Raw genomic sequence first — 20,250 nt, 5'->3', positions numbered from 1 at the left:
GAGGGGTTCTTCCTTCTACTTCTTGGGGGCCAACCCCTGGATGTTTAACTACCTGGCGTAGGCTTTGCGAGCCAAAGCGGAGGCTCCACTCGAGGCCGTGCCTCCCACTATGATGTCGATGATGCCTGCTGCTTGTTGGTGTTGCTACTGTTGTTGCTAAGAGGAAGAGGTGCCAGCCTCTCCTCCGACGTACTGCTTGAGGTGGCCTCGACGAATGAGAGACTATCTCATTTTTGAGATCGTAGCAGTTCTCAGTGTCGTGGCCCATACTTCGATGAAACTTGTAGTACTTTTTAGGATTCCCTTGATGGGGGTTTTTCTTCAACTTTTTGGTCCACTTCATAAATTTCTCCTACCCAATTTGCATCAAGATCTGCATGCGGGTGGAGTTGAGTGGCATGTATTGATTATAAGCCAAGGCTGGGCCCGGAGGCTTTCTGTTGTTGTTGTGGCTCTGGTCCCCATTTTTTCTCTTCTTCTCGGGGGCTCTCGTGCCCCTCTCATGGGCATCCGTGGCCGAGGCCTCTTCAATTGCAATATACTTTTGGGCCCTTTTTAGGAACTCCAGCTTTGTCTTCGGTTGGATTTGGGCCACAAAGCATTTGAGGGCAAAGCCGGGGAGGAGCCCGCTGATAGCGGCGTGCATGGAGATCAGGGGATCAAGGTTGCGGACCTCAAGTTCTTCTTTCTTGAAGTGGTCAATGTACGACCACAAGCTTTCCCCTCACTTCTGCTTGACAATCATTAGCGAGACCACACTCTTCTGGGGGTGCTAGCTGCTGATGAAGCGCACGAGGAACATGTCATCCAAAACTCGTCAGAGGCCCCGGGTGAGAACCCGAGGCAGAGTCTCTGACGGTCAAGTTAGTATAGGGTACAAAGGAAGAGTATCAGGGTAGGATCCTGGTAGGTAGTTCGAGAATAAAGTCCCAACAGTAGTTATTGCTATAGCCCTTATGGCGATAGTTGTTGGTCTAGAGTTTGTAACCCCCTTACCCGAAGGGAGGTACCCTTATTTATACTCGAGCCGCCTAGAGGTAGGTGGAGATAAACGCCTGAGATGGGAGCCGTACGAGGGCCTGCAACGACTTAGGCAGGGTCATGCAAACGCATTGTGGTTGACTCTGTACGATGGAGGCAGGTTAACCCCTGCTGGAGCGGATCTCATTCACTGACCTGACGCTCGTGGGTTGGGCCTCCCAGCCTCAAATGGGCTGGGTTGGGTAACCCCACATCATATACATACATTATATAATCTTGTAGCTTAGAAGCCCAACCTGGGCCTGGGTTAAGATTACCCCTAATGCAAGAAAGAGATGCACCAGCCAGAGAACTGAATCTCAATTATGTTATGACTGGGGATGTTGTATCGTTAATCCTATTAAGAAGCCAAGTTCTCGCTGCCCTTGACAGGGTCGGGCCCATTATCCTGGAACTTGGAAGTGCATAGCATCCTTGGCAATTGAAAATTCTAGAATTGAACACTAGAAAATGGATATACAAAACCATCAAGCTCTAATATAAGTGCCTTTTGGAAAAGAACAAGGAACTCGGACATGCTTTTCTTGATGAGATATATATGCTGCATGCTTTGAAGCTGCATCAGGATTGAAAATCAACATTCTCATAAGTGAATTGATTCAAATTGGAGAGGTGACTCAAGTACTTGTTCTTGCTGAAACCTTGGGCTGTAGAGTTGGGTTGCTTCCCTCTAAGGCCCTGTTTGTTTTCTGGTAAGTTATTTTCTTGGGTAAATGCACTTATCTGAGTAAGTGCTTCCCAGAAAAGACTTACCTGCCAAACTGCATTTACCCATGTTCTTTTATTTTCCATATAAATAGGACAATGACTATTTTAACCATAAAAATTCATTATTAAAAGGATATTTTTGTCCCATTCAAGTGTTGACAATTTTCCCTCAAGTGAGAAAGTTATTTACCCACTTAGGAGATGGGTATCACCTACCTGGATAAGTGATACCTAGAAAAATAAACTTTTCTACTCCCCACATAACTCTGAAAAAAAGAACATGATATTCTCGGTCAATGGGAATTAAAATCCCATCAACCAACTTTCCCTCTTAAAATCCAGAAAAAAAACACCCCCTAAATTCCTTGGTCTTCCTTTGGGTTCCAACTACAAATCCAATGGAGCTATGGAATTAGTGATTGAAAAGGTCCAGAGGAAGCTGATAGGGTGGAAAAGAAATTATTTATCTAGAGGTGGAAAGCTCACTCTTATTGAAAGTGCTCTTTTAAACCTTTCAATTTATTATCTTCCTTTGTTCATAACTCCAGTTATCACTATTTTGGAGAAATTGTCAAAGTACTTTCTGTTGGATGTTCTACGTGATGTAAAGAAATTTCTTTTGGTTGTTTAGAATCAGGCTTGCATTCCCAAAAAAGGGGACGTATTGGCATTTGGCATCTAAAGCTTATGAATAAAGATTTGTTAGGTTGCTTTGGAGTATAGCCTCAGAAAGGAGATGCTGTGGAGGAAGCTGATCCAAGCTAAATATGGACGTACTGGCACACGCTTACAACTCATCAAACCTACAGATCAAGCATTTAAAAAGGGGTAATGAAGATCTAGAGGATTCCTCATAATTCATAAAGTTCAATCTCGGAAAAGGGGACAGGGTTCTGTTCTGGAACGATACTGGTGTGGTACTAGTCCCTTGCAAGAGCTGTTGTCATTGCCGGTGTCAATTAACAAGGTTCAACCTCATATGGATTCAGAAGATCAACTAGTATGCTCTGCAGAAAAATTAGGCTAGACCCCAGTTTGCTCATTCGACAGCAGCTGTCGGAGCCTTCTGGAATTATGGTGGCATTGAGGTGGATATGAAGGTTCAAAGCCCCCCAAACTAGATAGAATTCTCAGTAGAAACCATCTGATCTAATGGAATGGAGGTCCCCAGATCATGTACCTTGTGCAACCTTGAAGAAGAACCAGTTCATCATCATTTAGTTCATTGCAAGATTTCCAACAGTATATGGATATAGTTTCCTCAATTATTCGGAGTAATGGGTGTTTTCAAAGGACCGGGAATCCCTTACTGCATCTTAGCCTACTAGTGGTTTCAGCAAAAAGGTTCTGTTATGGAAGTTCGCTCCTTTTGTGGTGTTTGGAGATATGGCAAGGAAAAGCAGCAGGATATTCAAAGGGAAAGCCAGCGAAATTGGCCATATGAAGAGGTTATTAGTTTTTTGCAAGGTTCAAAATATGGATACAGGCCAATACGCTTGGCCCACTTTTATTTATTTTTAGTTTTTTTTTTTTTTCAAACTGGTTCAGAAGGGTCGGTTTAATGCCCATCTACCCCCTGAACCAGGTCAAATCTCAAAACACCCACTGTATGGGCATATCAGGAGGCCAAGGAGCTCTCAAATCTCAATCTTTCTCATTTCTGTAATCGATCGTATTAAATTATTGTGGATAATGATTTTGTAATTTATGCTAGCTAGACGTACAGATCATCTGATTTTGGGTGGGGCTTTCCCCCTCCCTTTATACATCAATAAAATACTATTCACCTTTTTTAAAAAATTACAAATAGTAAAAACAAAAATAGATATAGAAAGCACAAACAATGTTTCATTATTTGATGTTCATCATAAATCTTACTTTGATCTAGTACCAGTCCTCAGAAAAAGTCAGGACGACTGTTGAAACAGACTTCAACACCATTTCCACCAATTCCAGCAATCAGGCATTGGAATCCGCATGATTCTAGCTCAGCAATGACTTTATCCACAACATTTCCTGCTAGCACTGATACATATGGTCAAGGATCTCATGACTGAATGCAGAATTTGAAAAGAACCTCAGCATTATATGGAGGGAATACACCATCTTTTGAGTTCTAATCTTAATTGGGAAATACTTTTAGACTGCTTTGTCCTAATAGCTGGTTGGTTCTACCAACATCTCAATGTCTTTTGTCTTTCTGATATTTAGTTTCTTACATGGAGGAGCTGGGTTAACTTAATTTACATTTTATCTTCCATTCCATCAGGTTTGCATGCATCTCCACTATTATTAAAAGAATCGAGTGCCTAATGCAGAAATGATTCTTAAATCTAAATTCTTTTTTTTTTTCAGGTTTCCCTTAAAAAACACTTGATTTAGGGAATGACACAGACAGTTGGGAACAAACTTCCCACTTGTGTCAACTACATGCATGTGTGGATTCTAGATTATTATTTCTTATAGGAATTTTGTTAATCAACTTTCTGGAGCACTTTAGATTTACACTGAGAAGGGGCCATTGCTTTGTATTATGGTAAAATCTTTGGATGACATGCATGGTTACATGGGTTCAAGTCCAAGAGCAGTCACTTCATATAGAAAAAATACCAGAGGTTGGGTACATATCCAGTCCACGAATAGTATTGTGATTCCACATATTCTATTTAATTGTCTGCATATTTTAGAACTGATATCAGTAATTGCTTCGATGACCAAAATTAGGATATATTTGTGGTGTATCTTATTTAGCAGTAGATGTGCTAAAACAATGATACATTTGATCATGGACAAGCTGATAGAAAACTGATAACCAAAAGTGAAATACCAAGAACTACATAAAAAGTTGATAGAAACTGCTGCACCAATTATGTAGCAGAGGAGTTAGTACAGGACAGAATTCTTACATGTGGCAGCTAGGGATGGTAAAAGACATCTCTGCATGTATTCGACAATTCACCCTAAACAAATATAGTACATTTTAACTTAATATCATGCTTGCCACAGACCAGAAAGAGAAACATCTTTTCTGGCCACATTTTTAAGAAACATAAAAGCAAAACTCAAAGGTCATTATTCACATGGGAACAATGAAATACAAATAATGGCTGATCATCTCAATGGAAGTGCACAGGTTGCCTGTGCAAAAGGTCCACCTGGATGGTCCACATCATCACTCCACATTGCAGTGAAATGGTGGTTACTTAAATAGGAAAGAGAGTATTACCAAAAAAAAAAAAGGAAAGAGAGACAGCCTGACACCATGGAGAAAAAATATCTATTTTGAAAATATGTAGGTGTTCCAATGCAAATAATATATTTCCCTTCAATTTCATGTTTTCACATTTGTTTACAAATTAGCATTGGTCTTTCTTCAAAAAATAATTTTCTTGAAATGTGTATTAGTAGTCTATATATATTTTATGTTTTTCTGTATATATTATAGATAAAACGATTAGCATACATTTGTGGATGGTAGATCAACTATAGACCAGATGCATAAAATTAAACAAGCTCTAATCATGTGCCTTTAAGTGAAATATTTAGGACGTACTCTAATCTATGTCTGAGCTTCTCTGTGCTGCTTGTATTTCCCACCATGCAGTCATGTTCTCCTGTTTCCAGTGTCATATCTGGTTAGCTTTTTGGCAACTAGCAAAGACCAAACTTTCATTTAACTTACAATTTCAATAGGTTCAACCATGTCTATCACCCCACTAATATTATCCTGTTCACCTCTTGATCAACTCTTCAGTCTTCTCAATATTAATTAGACTCAGGTCCTCAAGATCTCACCTACAATCTACTCATAAGGTTTCACATATGCAGTTCAATTAACATCTACTTAATGCTGATCAACATCATATTTTTGTGGCAAGTCCATTTCTTACTATCTATTTTTGCTCTCAAGAGAAAAATGATGCTCCATTCTTTTCCTTTTTATATAAATAAAGGATGTAAGATTTGTTAACTATTAAAAAAGAGAAAAAGCATAAGGACAGCCAAAACACAAGAGAGAGTACTGCATTTAAAGAAGGCAATTCATACTTGGACACCACACACACACACACACACACACACAATCTACAAACTTAAGAAAAACTCCACAAAGCAAACTGTCATTCATGCTCCATTCATTTTTGAATGATTAAAATTAAATAACCTCATTTTGTTGTTGTAACTGTATTTCATAGAGTAGAATGACAATCAACATAAAAGGAGAGTATGCTTTTCCAATAAACAGACCAAAATTACATGCAAATACATCAGAATAGGATGCAACCACATGTTATCATAGCAGACATTTAAGTCATCCTAGAATTTTGAATATATTGGATGTGGAAACACCTAGTTGAATGGCTATGGCCATAATTATAAAGATAACCATATTGATAGAAAGCAAATACTGGAAGAAGATCTGTATGAACTATGAAATATAGTAAGTTTGGAGAATCTAAAAATAATAGATTAGGCTCTATTATGACATTTATTATAAAAGATGGAAGTGAAAATTATAGAAAGAACCAAGTAGCCATAATAAATATAGAAAGATGCATAAGAAATTGGATACGTGATGGTAACAATGTCAGAACGCAACCTCCACCCCCAGCCCCTGTCAGCTTGGAAGTTAACTTGTACTTCAAAGTTGTTTGAAGCACAGCCTCTATGGATGTGTGGCTGACCCCTATGCATTGGAGCATTCCCTGATTCATTTCCATCAACTCTTCTAGCTTTGCTTCCTTCTCAGTCACAGCCACTTCACTGGGGGCAGGTAACTGGATAATTGAAGTTAATTCCTTGCTGATAGAATCAATAGCATTAAACACATAAGTCATGGCATCCGGGTGCCTGAGGGTCCTCTCTGACACACCAGCAACAAGTGCCTTGGTGTTCCTCCCAACCCTTGTGTTAGTAATGAGCATTCTCAAAGGCACATTGGGTTTGATGTGAGTCAAATTGCCCGACTTGAACATGATCATGTTGCCTGTTATTTATACTCCAATTACAGAAAAAAATCAAGACAGTAATCCTCTAAGAAATACTACAGTTTTCATAAAATGAAATCGGCAAGAAAAATCAACTTTTTCTTTGAAACAATTATGTCAGAGTGGACTTTCTTTATTGAATATTTGATTTGTAATGGGGAATTAAGCACGCATGTATATTTATCTCTTGGGAGAGGAGAGGGCAAGAAAGTTCTTAATTCAAACCGTTCCTAAGAAAATAAATTCACGTAATAAAACTGCTTAAGATCACATACCAAATGTGCTTACTGTGTTGTCAACTCCAGATGGCTTGCCATGAATTATCTTTTCACCTTCAAAAGCCCATCTGTTTATCAATTCAAGATCATTCTCACCAAATGATAACCATGCTGGGTGGTTGAGATCCACATTCCAACTGACAGCATCTGACAGTGCAAGAAAAGCACCAGAAAGTGCGACGCAGAAAGCAGCAGATGAACCCAAACCCGCACCGAGAGGAAGATCAGAAGTGACAACGACTGTTGCAGGCTTACAACTTACAAATAAAAGGAACCAACCAACCAAACAAGACTCAATAAGAGAAAATTGCAAGCAAGGAGACTATCAGACAAGTCCTACTTTTAATCCATACCCCTGGATTGAGGCATATAGCCAAAGGAAAGCTGAAACTCCAGCAGCTAGTCCTCCATTTGCCTCTGGAATATTCTGTTCCTCGACAAGAGCAGCAATTGATTTCATGAATTCTGGTGAGCACGTTGTTGGTGATGAGGCAGAAGGAGTACTCAACTCAGGAAGTGCTTCTCTGACTCTTCCAGTTGGCCAAGAAAATTCTAATCCAACATCCTTGAGCTGAAGTTTTAGTAATCTGTCACCACTCTCTGCAGAAAATATATAATACTTTCATAAAATATAGCAAACAGAGACCCCAAAGTAAATCAACAGATAAAAAATTGATCAACGTATCATCATTTTCCACAATACAAATTGGTACAAACAGATTCGCAAGGGATTTAGAGGAATGGCAGGAGATAAAAGAAAAAAGCTTTAAATAAGATGGGCACATTAGTTACCGTCATCTAAGGGATTTAGGGGAGAGGGAAGAAGGGGGAAAAAAGAAAAAAGAAACAAAACGGCTCGTAATAAGCTGGACTCTGGAGTGAAAATTGCTTTTTGATAATCTTTATTTTAAAAGCGATCGGCAAAATAACCAGTAGCTGTAATACTTGCACGAAAAAAATAAAATAAAAGAAAGAACAAGAACAGAACATTGTTGATGATAAAAGCCAAGAAGAAAATCGATGTTCTTGCACAGAGGAAAAGGACCAAAGTTCAGAATGAACATGAATTATGTAATTCTTGATGAAACCCCATAACCATCAATCCGATTTATAGTTTTGTTTCCATTGAACCATTCATTAAAACCAGAAAGGAACAACCAAACTAAATGTGCAATGAACTGATATCTGAATGCTATAGTTTTCTACTTAAGTAAATAGATACAAAGAGCGAGCACAAGCATGTGAACAGATTTTAAGGTGAAAACTAATACCAGAATCACCAGCAATCCGAAGAGAAACTTGAGTGTAAAGATTGATAGAAGCGGCCACGGCAGTTGATCCATGGACAACGGCGTGTTCGCCGGAAAGTATAATTTTTCCGGGAGCTCGAGCCCTGACCTCCATTATTTTCTCTTCTCTTTGTCCCGTTCTCTCTCAGAGTATATTATAAAATATAAATTCTGCAAAGTATCGGACTTTTTAACAGTCTAGACAAAAATTTCCATAGTGTCGAACCTTCAACATTCAAAGAGATCGGCGTCAATGCACATTGATGAGTGAGGTTTTCTGTTCTTTATTAACGTCGAAAAGAAAATTGGTGGGTGGGGATCTGGACATCTGATGGTGGCATCGATCAATCCATACCCACTTATATCTTTCTCCGCCACACCACATTCGACATTATAATAGCTACAGATGCAAACAGATCGGATCGGATTCAAAATCTAAAATTACAATAATTTTTTAATTATTATTTTTATTATATATATATATATATAAATTTACAAAAATATAATATAAATATACACATATTGGATAGGGGTGATGCGAATTCCATCTGATTTATAATTGAATCCTGTTATCTGCTCCGATCCAATCCAAAAAAAAGAAAAATTTGAATCCAACAAAATACGATTAGATTGGGTCCATTTGCACTCCTGTGGTCCTAATGGTAGGGACCAAAGCCTAAAATAAATTGGAAAAAATAATGCAAAGTAATAATAGATAAAATAAAACACCAATTTGTAATTATTAGATATGCTAAATAAGAGGATGAAATGTATGAAATATTAATTTATCTAATAATAGAAAATTAATTTTATTAAAAAATAATTGAAAAGTAATTACTTTTTATCTTCAAATATTATTATTAACAAAAAATAATGAAAATGGTTTGGTGTTAAAATCTAATCCCACTACATTCAAATCTAATCCAATTCGATCACCAAAGCTTTGGTTCTGAATCTGTTATGTTGAGTTGAGATCTGATTAAGATTTAATTAAAATCCACTTTATTATGTTTAAAATAAAAAAAAAAGTTTTAAAATATTAGATTTATTAGTTATAAATTATATATATAATTTTTAATCAAGTTCAGATTTTGATGGAATTTACTGGTTTGATCCAATTTTGATCATGTATAATAAAATTTAGGGTAAATTGCTGAAACCCCTCTTGAGGTTTGGTAATTTCAATCACCTCCCCTGAATTTTTAGACAGTTGCAATTAAACCCCTTATATAAGAATTCTCAATTAAGTGTCATGAAAATGTCCAAAACACCCATGCAATAACTTTTGACCAAAATGTTTAATTTTCCAAATTATTTCTTTGTATCAATTGTTACTTCAAGCCCTTCAAATCTATTTTCTGAAATTGATTTATTTTTCAAAATTTTCCTTTATATCAATTGTTTAAAGGTAAAGTTGCATTAAATTCTCTTTTCTTGTTGTTCGCACTGTTTGTGTTGTATTTTATGTCTCAACAGTAACTGCATGGGTATTTTGGACATTTTTCATACATCTTATTAAAGGGTTCTTATAGAAGGGCTCTATTTGCATGCAACTGAATAAAAAAGTTCAAGGAAGATGATTGCAATTACCAAACTTTAGGGAAGGTTTCAGCAACAATTAGAAACTTCAAGAGAATTTTCAACAATTTACTATAAGGGGGTGTTCTTTTTTCAGATTTTGAGAGGGGTGAAAGTTGGTCAATGGGATTTTGGTTTCCATTGACCAAGAATCCCATGTTCTTTTTTAAATTTATGTGATGACCAGGGAAAGCTTATTTTCCGAGGTATCACTTACCCTAGGTGGGTAAATTGCTTTCCCACATAGGAGAAAGTTGCCAATGGAACAAAAATGCACTTTTTAATAATGAATTTTTATGACTAAAATGGTCATTGCCTTATTTACATGAGAAATAAAAGAATATGAATAAATACACTTACGTGAATAAGTATTTTCCAAGAAAAACTTAATCAAATAACTGCATTTATTTAGGATAAATAACTTACCAAAAAATGAACGGGACCAAAATTTTATCTATATATAATATCTATATGTTACATCAACATGGATTTGGGAATTTCATTTATTTTCTCATCAGCAGCTCACAAGTCACAAGTCACAATTACATTGTACACTACAAGGAGAATATATCACTAGTTAGCAAGCAGATCGCCATGGTTGACCGTCGATTCTAGCTCTAAATAGAATTCTTCTACGGTAGAACAGATACGGGGTCAGAATTCATTTATAATTTGGTGTATTGCTCTTTTTACTTCCACAATACTTGGTTTCTTTCCATTTACATTCTCCTTCACCTTCACCTGAAAGAAAAAAAAAAAAAAATAGAGGAAAAATTAGAAGCTGTTTAAAGAGGATGGGGCTGTTTGGCAAGTCATTTTGGGAAAATCTTTTGACAGTTTTGATAGTCAAAAGACATATTGAGCTTTTGCATAAGGTTTGAACAACCCAAAATTAGTTTGGTAGATATACATATTTCCGTACATCTTCCCGTGTCTTTCTGCACGAGAGTAAAATGCGAAAGATACGAAAAACTTTATTTGGAACTTTCCAAAATCAACCTAAAATGGGTTTTTCGTGCTTTTTCAGCTTTTGACGGATAGATATTTCGTAAATCAAACAGGAATAGATTGAAAATCAGTCTATCCGACTTATAAACAGCCAAAAGATCACTCGGAAAAACATGACAAACGAGGTCAATGACTATGGTACGATGGCTGTTTATGTTTGAAACTCGCCCATCAGCACCTTCTAGCCATTTTAAGTTTAGAAACCAATTTTATATTTAATTGAGACTTCTGTTTGAGAACTTCAAGCTTACTTTAGTGCAGTTCGATTTTTGCAGATGGCTTAACCGAAATGTCAGTCTGGTTCCATTTTCCGAACCAAACCAAACTGAATCGATGCAGAACACCCTTAACTCGGCCCAACTTAATTGTTCCCCCACGCAACTTGCACGGTTGCACCCCTAATTTCAGACACCGTACTGTAATGAAATCATTGTATTAAATAAGCATAATGGTTAAATAAGCATAATGAGTGAGCAGATAATAGCTGTCTGACATATATTTTAATTAATGTATTAAACAAAAATTATCTATTATTTTTATCAAAATAATTAAAAATAAAAACAATAAAAAAGAAAACCTAAACCTGTTGAAAATTGGAAATTATTAATATTTTCCTTTTTCATTGCTTTTTATTTTTAATTATTTTAATAAAAATAATAAAATAATGAATAATTTTGTACGTTTGCATGAAAAGCACATAAGACTATTAGGTGCTCATTGATGGTGCTTACCTAACGTGCCTACTATTAAATATTAGCAACCTAAACTGAAAAGTTTGAGTGTGAAATGGACCCAAACGTACCTTAGCTCGTAGCTCTGCATTGAAGATGCCGTTGGTTGATGAAGAATGAACGGCGGTGATCTCGAATCGGAGCTCCCGCAGCATCTGCATTATGTCGATTAGTAGTCCGTCCCTGTAAGGACACTGCATTTCCAGCAATGCATCACTCTCGATAATCGACACCTCAACCGTGTTCCCCACCATCCTACTCGGTCTTCGTCCCCCCGGTCCTTCTACTATTCTCAACTTCCTCTTATCCGATCCTGCGAATCCTCGGCTCCGTTCCGGCAGCGTAACCCCACTGTTTCCGTGCACGTTCCATTGCTCCTTGGAGCTGCTTGTCTTCTGGGTGTCCTCATTTCTGGGTCGTTGATCATTCTCCATCTGCCGGTTACGTGACTCGAGGTCCTGGATTTTTTTCCGAAGCTGTTTGACGTATTCGATTGTGTCCCCGAGTATGGACGCCTTGTCCATCTTGGTCACAAACGGGACCAATGATCTCAGTATGATGAACCGTTCGTTGAGCTTCTCGCGTCGCCGGCGTTCCGCTAGGACATGGTTCGCGCTGAGCTCATCTTGGGGTGTGCCCTTGCGGAACCGTGCGGCGGAGTCTCCGTCTCGGGATTTTGGTGAGTTCTCGTCGCGGTACTTGTTGTGCAGGAAGGGAACGGTGAAGAGAATGTATTTGAGGAGCCACTGCGACGTGCCTTCCAGCCGCAGGTGGAGGAGGTGATCGTTCCGGCAGTTCCACTTGGAAAACGCCGAGTGTGCAGAGTATCCGACGGGACCGACCGACGAGGATTCCAACCACCGGCTGGAATTCCGCTGGATGATAGTGGAGACTGTTTGAGAGTAGCGGCTGTCTTCTTGTGCCGATTCGACCATTTGAGGAGCTGCTTCGCCAATAAAGAAACGAAAACAAGTCCAAACGTGAGAGTCGCGCGTTTTCTGATTTTCACTCCGACTATAGAGGTGAGCACCTATTCTTTCTTTACTTTTAAAATTTATATTATTTTTATTAATTAAATTGAATAATTTAATATATAAATTATCATTTAAATTTTATAAATATTATATTTTACATTATTTATATAAATATTAAAACGAAAATAAATAATCAAATCACTTAACTAATAATTTCAAACGAGATCATGACTTTTGTAATTTTTAATTAAAAATGTTTTGAGACTTATCGGGTTGGTTTAGATAAAATAAACCCCTACACCTTAAAACAGACCTGGCTGGTTTCTGTTGTTCCAAGAATTTTGGAACCACACCCTACCCTCTAACAGATCAAATAAGGTTAATCCATGGGCAATTCTATTTGTTTCCGGGTAGAAATTTATTTACCCCTAACAAGCACGAGAATATGGACCAATCCACCATAATCGCTGGATCTGATGGATTGAGTGGTTTTACATGCCCTATGACCCAATTCGCTTGTGCATTCGGATTGGATTATGTGCAGGATCCTAAAAGGAAATGAATAATATAGGATCCGTATCCAACCCGAATTGGAGGTTTGCATATGTAATACATTCTATGCACCTTGGGATGCATAGATTGCCAAAGTTATCCAAAATTGAAAAAAAAAAAAAGCCTTTTTAATTGGATATCCAAACACAAAGTTATGCCCCCTGGAAGTTTGTATATACATTTATTTTGCAGCTTGTGAATCCTATCACTGGATTGAATGGGTTAATGGTCCAACTGCTTGTGTTTAATGTTTTTTGACTATGTTAAAGGTTTTTAATCAAAGGTTGGATTTTAAGAGAATCAAACCTAAAATCATGACGAGATGATAGTTTGAACAGTTCAATTGACTGGATCAACAATGGATTGAAAACACTTATAATATGCTTAAATGTTAAATAAATATCTATATTTTGTGTGTGTGTATGATAACATATACTATTAAGAATTCAGTTTATGGTAAGTCTGGTTTGGTTTTTGAAATTCAAAAACTTGACCAAAACCATAAAATTTGCTAAACTAGATCAGACTTTTTTTAAAATAATCCCATACCAAACTGCGAATTTCAATTTGGTTTGGTCCGCTTTAACAATCTGGACCATGTTCAGGGCCGGGTCTACTCGGACCCAGTCCTGACCCGACTCGAAAGGACGTATCAAATCAGGATATTCTCATCGTCGGCAGATACAAGATATCGAATGAAAAGATAGCCGTACAGGTGTACAACGTCCATGTGGCAGTGGCCAGTGTGACGGAGCTCTAAGAAGACGACAAAGATGATGCCAAACGACGCAGATCAAAAGGTCGTCAGAAAGAGTTCCAGAAGTTTGATATTCGTATTTCATGGGGCCCACTAAAAGTCCCGGAAACTCAGAAAGTGAAATGTACCAAACCCCAACCCCTACGTGCGAGCGAGAGAGAGAACGTGTGACGCGAGGCGCAATAAATCCGTGACGGGATCTGCTCCTTACAAATGTGCGCCTCACATGTACATCCACTGTGGATTGAGATGTGCGTGTGAAGCGCCAGGCGTGAGAAACAAATCCGGTTTCCAAAAATCCAACTACTAGTCTACTACGTATCAACGTACCCAAAGGTGGTGGCTGAAGACCGTTGCCCAGCTGATCCTGCTTTGACTGCGGCCACCTACGGGCCGATTCCGCCCGGTACGAGTCCCCTCGGCGTTGATGATCCTCTTGCCCGCCGGACTGGCTCGCCCCCAGAATGTGTACGTCCGACTCCAAGTTGTTCGACCCGTCGTCCGGCGATCCCATCCGGATGTCTTCCGACATCTCCAGCTGCATCAGCTCGCTTAGCTCGGCTGCCGCTTGAGCTGGCGTTCCACCTTGGTTGATCGGTGGGCATATGCGCCGCGGGTGTTGCGCGGCGTTGGGGTGACTGCCACGCCCGGTTTGGGCCTCAGAGTCGGACTCGACTTCATCCTCCTCCTCCTCCTCATCTTCTTCTTCTTCCTCATCGTTTTCATTGACGTTGGCGGGTGGGTCTGCGATCGTGTACACGGCGGGAAGGGGTGGGGACGAGTCGAACTGGTGACGATCTACGGAAGTTGCTGGGTTCGAGGTCGAGTGCTCGGAGAGGGCTGGCTTTGGGGGGTTGTGGTGTTCGACGAAGAAGCTTTTGACCTGTTGTATCAGTCTGAGGTCCTCCTGAACCTGCATTAACAGTCGTAAACGAAACGATAGTGAATCTGGGGGACCAAAATGAAGGAGTAAGAGCTTATTATATTAGCTTACTCTTTCAGTAGTGCCGAATTCGACAACGCCATCCATGAGAGGAATGCATATAACTGTCTGCAACATTAATTAATGCCACCATTTCATTCAAAATGAACAAGAAATCAAGCACCAGTCCTGCTATCCATTCTCTCGAAGTTTGAAATGATAAATAGAAATAGAAATAGAAATTAATTACCTGAATGCGAGCGCTCTGGTGCAAGACCAATGAAGTTGAAGAAAACGAAAAAGAAATGAAGATAATTAGTTCACTGGGGGGTTGGAATTGAAATTACAAGAGAAATGAAAATTTTCTGATTCAGAGAGTAATTTTCTCAAACACGATTCTCAAGTGAAATATTAATGCAACTCATTGATGTGACTTGAAGTTACATCTTCTTGGCTTTGGTCAATGTAGAATCGTTTTTCTAAAAATGGTGGGAGTCGTTGATGATTTGGTATCTTCTTGGTTGGTTCTCTAGAAGGTTTAGAAAAGCTTCTTTATCACCATCATCACCATGTCATCTGCAATTGACAATGTAAAAGTGTAGAAGAAACAAAAGAATGAAATCCATGATGGTACCTTGGCAAGAATAGACCTTGAAAACACTTTACTATCGACCTCATTCGCACCACTGAGCCATACATGATGCCGTCTCGCAAATGCCTTTCCCGGTAACCTACATAACCATAATAACCCATTAAATATTCTCAGATCAGAGAGGAGAGAGAGAGATGATGATGTATACACCACCATATATATATATATATATATATATTGGCTGAACTTATTCCTTCATAGATACTTGCTTGGATCTTGAATACAAACAAGATCAGCAATCAGACCTTCATTTAGTCCTCACATACTCACAGTGATAGCCATATGATCAGTTCATTCAAAGGGAATAAGAAATCAGATATGGCACACTAGTTCAGATTTGTCATGGTATTTGATCCAGAAATATGACTTTTTGAAGAAATTGAATTGGTTGACTATCAACAGGTGTAATTGCACAGTATCCACCAAGCATTCCCTCTGCAAAACTCGGACCCATTTCACCTGTATACACGTGTCTGAGAGAGAGAGAGAGAGAGAGAGAGAGAGAGAGAGAACTGGCTGCTATCCTGTGAAGGCAATAAAATTCAAACACATCCAAGAATTCTTCTCCATGTGCAGGGATATTAAACTGAAATTCTAAAGACAGAAACCAATGAATAAGAAAACTATAATTAAATATCAGAGAGAGAGAGAGAGAGAGAGAGAGAGAGAGAGAGAGAGAAAGAGGTAAGGTTGATGATAACTTACTCCACACCAGGCGCGAAAGAGAAGGAAACACACATAAGATAGAACCACTCAGTCTCTGTCAAGTCTTCCGGTGACAATGCAGCAGAAGGCCGGCGAGCCGGCTGGTTAGTCTCACTGCCTGACAATGACTCGTAGAGCTCTCTAAGCTGTTGACTCCTTTGAAGCGATGCCTCCTCAGCGCTCACCTCCATTGGTTGCACTGTTTTCCTGGTCTTTATCTGCCCATTGTAGTACCCATCTCCCCATACTAAGATCCTGATCAGCAACAGCTACAGTAGAATTAGTGTATTACATCATCATGACACTCAACAGAAATGATAATTTGGTAAAACTTGGATGAGCGTGTGATTGAGTGCTATTTTCTCTGTACCCTTGTGGGCAGATACGCCAGAAGAGGCTGTAAGTCCATTGGACTGATTGCACTGCAGATTTCAGCATCTGTTGCAGGCGATTACTCACTGGTGCAGCCATTATCTCTGTGCTGTCTGTACCCTTAATTAGATCCCCTCCTCCTCAATTGTCTGCCTGAGCCTGATGAAGTAAACTAACAGAGAAGATCAACTAGCCAAGATAAGACCCTTGTCACAAAGAAAAAGAGGATCTAATGAGACCCATCATGAGCAAAAAGGAAATAGGAATTGCTGAGTGAGTTTCAGGGAGGCGATCGATCAAAAGCTGGAGAACTTTGATAAAAAGGAGTAATCCAAGGTCCACATGTATAATTGCATGGTTGTTATGTTGGGAATCGGGAAGATCGGGCAGAGAGAGAGAGAGAGGAGAGAGAAGTAGTTAGGAGAAAGGGTTCTGTGGGTTTTGACTGGCAGTTCTACCGGATGGTTCTTACCTATATTCTTCTGTCACGTGTACTAATGGCTGTTTGATGCATGTCTATTTGGAATAAAAAGGAAGGAAAAAAGAAAACAAAGTAGAGGTGTAGACACTTGTTAGGTGATGGTATAGTGGGTATGACTGTAAGTTGGATGCTTAGATATGGATGGTCATCAATCACTGATCAATCAGGGAGAAGGAAATATATTCATAAAATAAAGTTGAAAAATGCTAAGCTCTTGATTTGCAGACCACCCTCTCCACCTCTAACCTCCCTCCCAATTGGTATCCTCACCATTATATTATATTAATTCCTTCTTCATTTCATTCCTGAATTTGAATCATACTCTCTAGATCTTTTTCTCTCTCTCTCTCTCACTTTTTAATGCGTATGATTGGACAGTGAAGTGTGAAAAATAAAATAAAATAAAAACCATCTCACTTGCTTAGTGTAAGCTCTCGTAGATATAGTGCTGACCTATCTAATTCTTGTTGTCGATTTTAAAAATAAATCAAAACTGTTTTATTTGAAAACAGATGGTTTTTTTATTAAGAAACACAAGAAACATGTTCTTGTTTTGTATGTGTGCAAGTTTTTTGTTTTCAAAAATTGAAATTAAAAACATGTTCTCAAATTTGGTTTCAAAAATATGTTTTCATCCTATTATTCAACATCACGTTTCATAGATCATGTAACTTCTATAATAGAAAATTTGTTTTTGCATGTTTTAAAAATCAATATATTGTTGGTTCCCAAAACATGTATTAATATATTGTTTTTCTTTGTTTGAAAACAAAAATAGAATTCAAGAACATGTTTTTGTTTTTTGTTGATGTAGCGATTTGAAAAATAAATGAAAACAAAAACATTCATATTATAGAACACCCCCCTAAGAGTAATCAAACCGGAGCATGCAACCATCTGATTTCTAAGCCCCTCTCCTAATGAGCTCATGAGTCACTTTGCTTCCTTCTCTTCCCCAGAACCACACATTTCTAGGATATAATTAAACACAGATTATTATTCAAAAAGGGCCAAGAATCGGTGCTAGTAACAAGAGACTTGAACTTCACAGTCAGAATCAGAATTGAAATTGGAATCAGGATTGGAATCTATTGGAATCGGAATTGAAATGTTCTATTCCCATAGTCTGTTTGGTGTAGACAAAAATTGAAATTGGAATTAAAATCAATTGGAATGAGATTTTATTCACAAGGGAGGGGAGGGAATGGTCAATCCCTCAAATGGGGAAATGATATTCCATCAGGAATGGGAATAAAATTTCAACTCTGTTCAACCAAACAGTTGGAATTGGAATGACCCATTCCGATTCTACTTCCAGACCTCTATTCCCACAAACCAAACGGACCCTAAGAATAGAAAAATTACACAATGCCCATTTCTACCACCTATGTACATACCTGGATTCAAACATTCCCATCCACATTGACTTTTATATAACCCTCCTTAGAAGCCTTCCACAAAAAAAAAAAAAAAAAAAAAAAAAAAAAAAAAAAAAAAAACAAAAAAAATTCCACTCACCATCCTGTTAGCCGTTAGCCAACAGAATAGTAAGACTAGGATTAGGCAAGGAATGATTAAATGGAAATTCATTTCTGGCTTTCCATACAAATCACATCAAAACAGCAAAATAGTTAGTCTCATGTTTGGATCAGACACACATCCGATGGGTATTTGGTATGGTGCCCATCTAGTTCTATCGTGCAGTATATTCCATATTCAATCAGATACATCCTATGTGTCCTACCTGACCCCTTAGTAGAAATAAATGTAGGGCTTGGATGGTCTCCAAGGAGATTCAAACAATGCCCAAATCCAATGGTTGAAATTCACTTGGTTATACTGATTTCTTAGATCTTGAGGGGTAGGGGTGTTCATGAAAAACCGAAAAACTGAACTGAACCATAAAATGTGGTTAATTGAATTGATCAGTTCGATTTTTGTTTGGTATTTTTGAAAATTTGAAGAATCGGTTCGATTTTCGGTTAACCTATAAAAAACCGATGGTTAACCAAATCGATCGGTATATATATTTATATGCATATTTTATATATATTTTTAATATATGTCACATATTTTCTATGTTATATAAATATATATTCATTATATATACATATATTATATTTATAATAATCTATTTATAAATATATTATATATTTTTAGAACATTTATAATATATTATATATCATTTATTATTTATAATATATATTATAAATATAAAAAAACGAAGAACCAAAGAACTTAATCGGTCAAAAACCAAAACCGACGGACCAGTTAACTGGTGGTACCAATTCGATTTCGGTTTGGAGAAATAAAAAACCAGTGGTATCGGTTCAGTTTGCAAAAATTGCCCATGGTTCAATTAACTGAACCGTGGATACCCCTATTGAGGAGGTGTTATACAAGATGGATGAAAATTGATGGTGGGTATGGACTGATTCAACCCATACCATTTTAGGTGCAGTGAAACAATTCACACTTAGAGGGGTTTTGAGGGTGTATTAAAATAATCTATACCATACTTTTTAATTTCATGCATCTTACATACAACTTATATTAACTGATATCATAAAAATTACAACCAATCAAGTGTTTTTATCAAAATTCATGGGATTTTTAATTGGTCAATGTTCTTTTATTATCATACCTTTTCGGCATCACAAATTTTTGTAAAAAGACGATGAGAATAAAAGATTCCAATCGAACAATCCCGATTCCTTGTGGACTTGTGATTGATCGAGTAGATAGAATTGGTCCAACTGCATTTAACATGTCTCCTGCTGAGAGGATGGGACTATAATTTAATTGTTTTGGAGGTCTTGAATGGTTTACTTGAGTCGAAAGGAACATAGAAAATAAAGTAATAGAAGATAGAATAAATAATCAGTTGAAATTAATGCCATAAAGAGGTTACAAAACTTAATTTTCATTTTACTTTAATTGACCTTTCTTTCATTAAATTACTCCCTGCCACATAGTATAGTTTGGACCAGTCCACACCCACCAATTTTTCATCCACATTACAAAACACTCCCTAAATGAAGTCTTGATGCCTCGAGGTAATGATCTGGTCTCATATTATCTAATCACATAGTCAGATCTACAAAGACGTAACTTTAGTTAACATTTATCATTCCATTACTTCTCATTTATGAGGTTTGGTATTTAACCTACAAGGGTAACTTACTCTCAGCCATTTAGCTCTTTTGAAGGTTTTTAT

At 37.8% G+C, this 20,250-nt stretch overlaps 2 protein-coding genes across 6 annotated transcripts; both read right to left on the bottom strand.

Annotated features, from left to right (window-relative positions):
• Positions 1 to 3,422: 3,422 nt before the first annotated feature.
• Positions 3,423 to 8,953, bottom strand: LOC148861814 (mevalonate kinase-like). Its single transcript, XM_088985554.1, has 5 exons — positions 8,284 to 8,953; positions 7,366 to 7,612; positions 7,010 to 7,269; positions 6,320 to 6,733; positions 3,423 to 3,774 (listed from the first exon to the last, which is right to left on the bottom strand). The coding sequence occupies exons 1-5, from the start codon at positions 8,414 to 8,416 to the stop codon at positions 3,647 to 3,649; spliced, it is 1,182 nt and encodes a 393-aa protein (XP_088841680.1). The 5' UTR covers positions 8,417 to 8,953; the 3' UTR covers positions 3,423 to 3,646.
• A 1,348-nt stretch (positions 8,954 to 10,301) lies between these two features.
• LOC148861813 (transcription factor BHLH42-like) lies at positions 10,302 to 16,999 on the bottom strand. 5 transcript variants are annotated; one of them, XR_016113243.1, is made up of 9 exons: positions 16,551 to 16,999; positions 16,181 to 16,435; positions 15,458 to 15,554; positions 15,074 to 15,088; positions 14,896 to 14,952; positions 14,232 to 14,814; positions 11,690 to 12,561; positions 11,139 to 11,303; positions 10,302 to 10,620 (listed from the first exon to the last, which is right to left on the bottom strand). XR_016113243.1 is itself a non-coding variant. In XM_088986139.1 (9 exons), the coding sequence occupies exons 1-9, from the start codon at positions 16,649 to 16,651 to the stop codon at positions 10,534 to 10,536; spliced, it is 2,214 nt and encodes a 737-aa protein (XP_088842265.1). In that variant the 5' UTR covers positions 16,652 to 16,999; the 3' UTR covers positions 10,302 to 10,533. The 5 variants fall into 5 exon arrangements, 4 of the variants coding, with proteins under 4 accessions (XP_088842265.1, XP_088842266.1, XP_088842268.1 ...); XM_088986139.1 differs by having other exon boundaries at positions 11,139 to 11,285; XM_088986140.1 differs by having other exon boundaries at positions 11,139 to 11,285; positions 16,181 to 16,449; positions 16,551 to 16,993.
• Between the last annotated feature and the right edge of the window lie 3,251 nt (positions 17,000 to 20,250).

The sequence above is a fragment of the Nelumbo lutea genome, chromosome 4 (genome assembly GCF_056320005.1).
Source record: "Nelumbo lutea isolate HS-2025 chromosome 4, American lotus-T2T, whole genome shotgun sequence".
Taxonomy (NCBI): Eukaryota; Viridiplantae; Streptophyta; class Magnoliopsida; order Proteales; family Nelumbonaceae; genus Nelumbo; species Nelumbo lutea.
The sequence above is the reverse complement of the archived record's forward strand: the minus strand, read 5'-3'. Positions and strand labels throughout refer to the sequence as shown.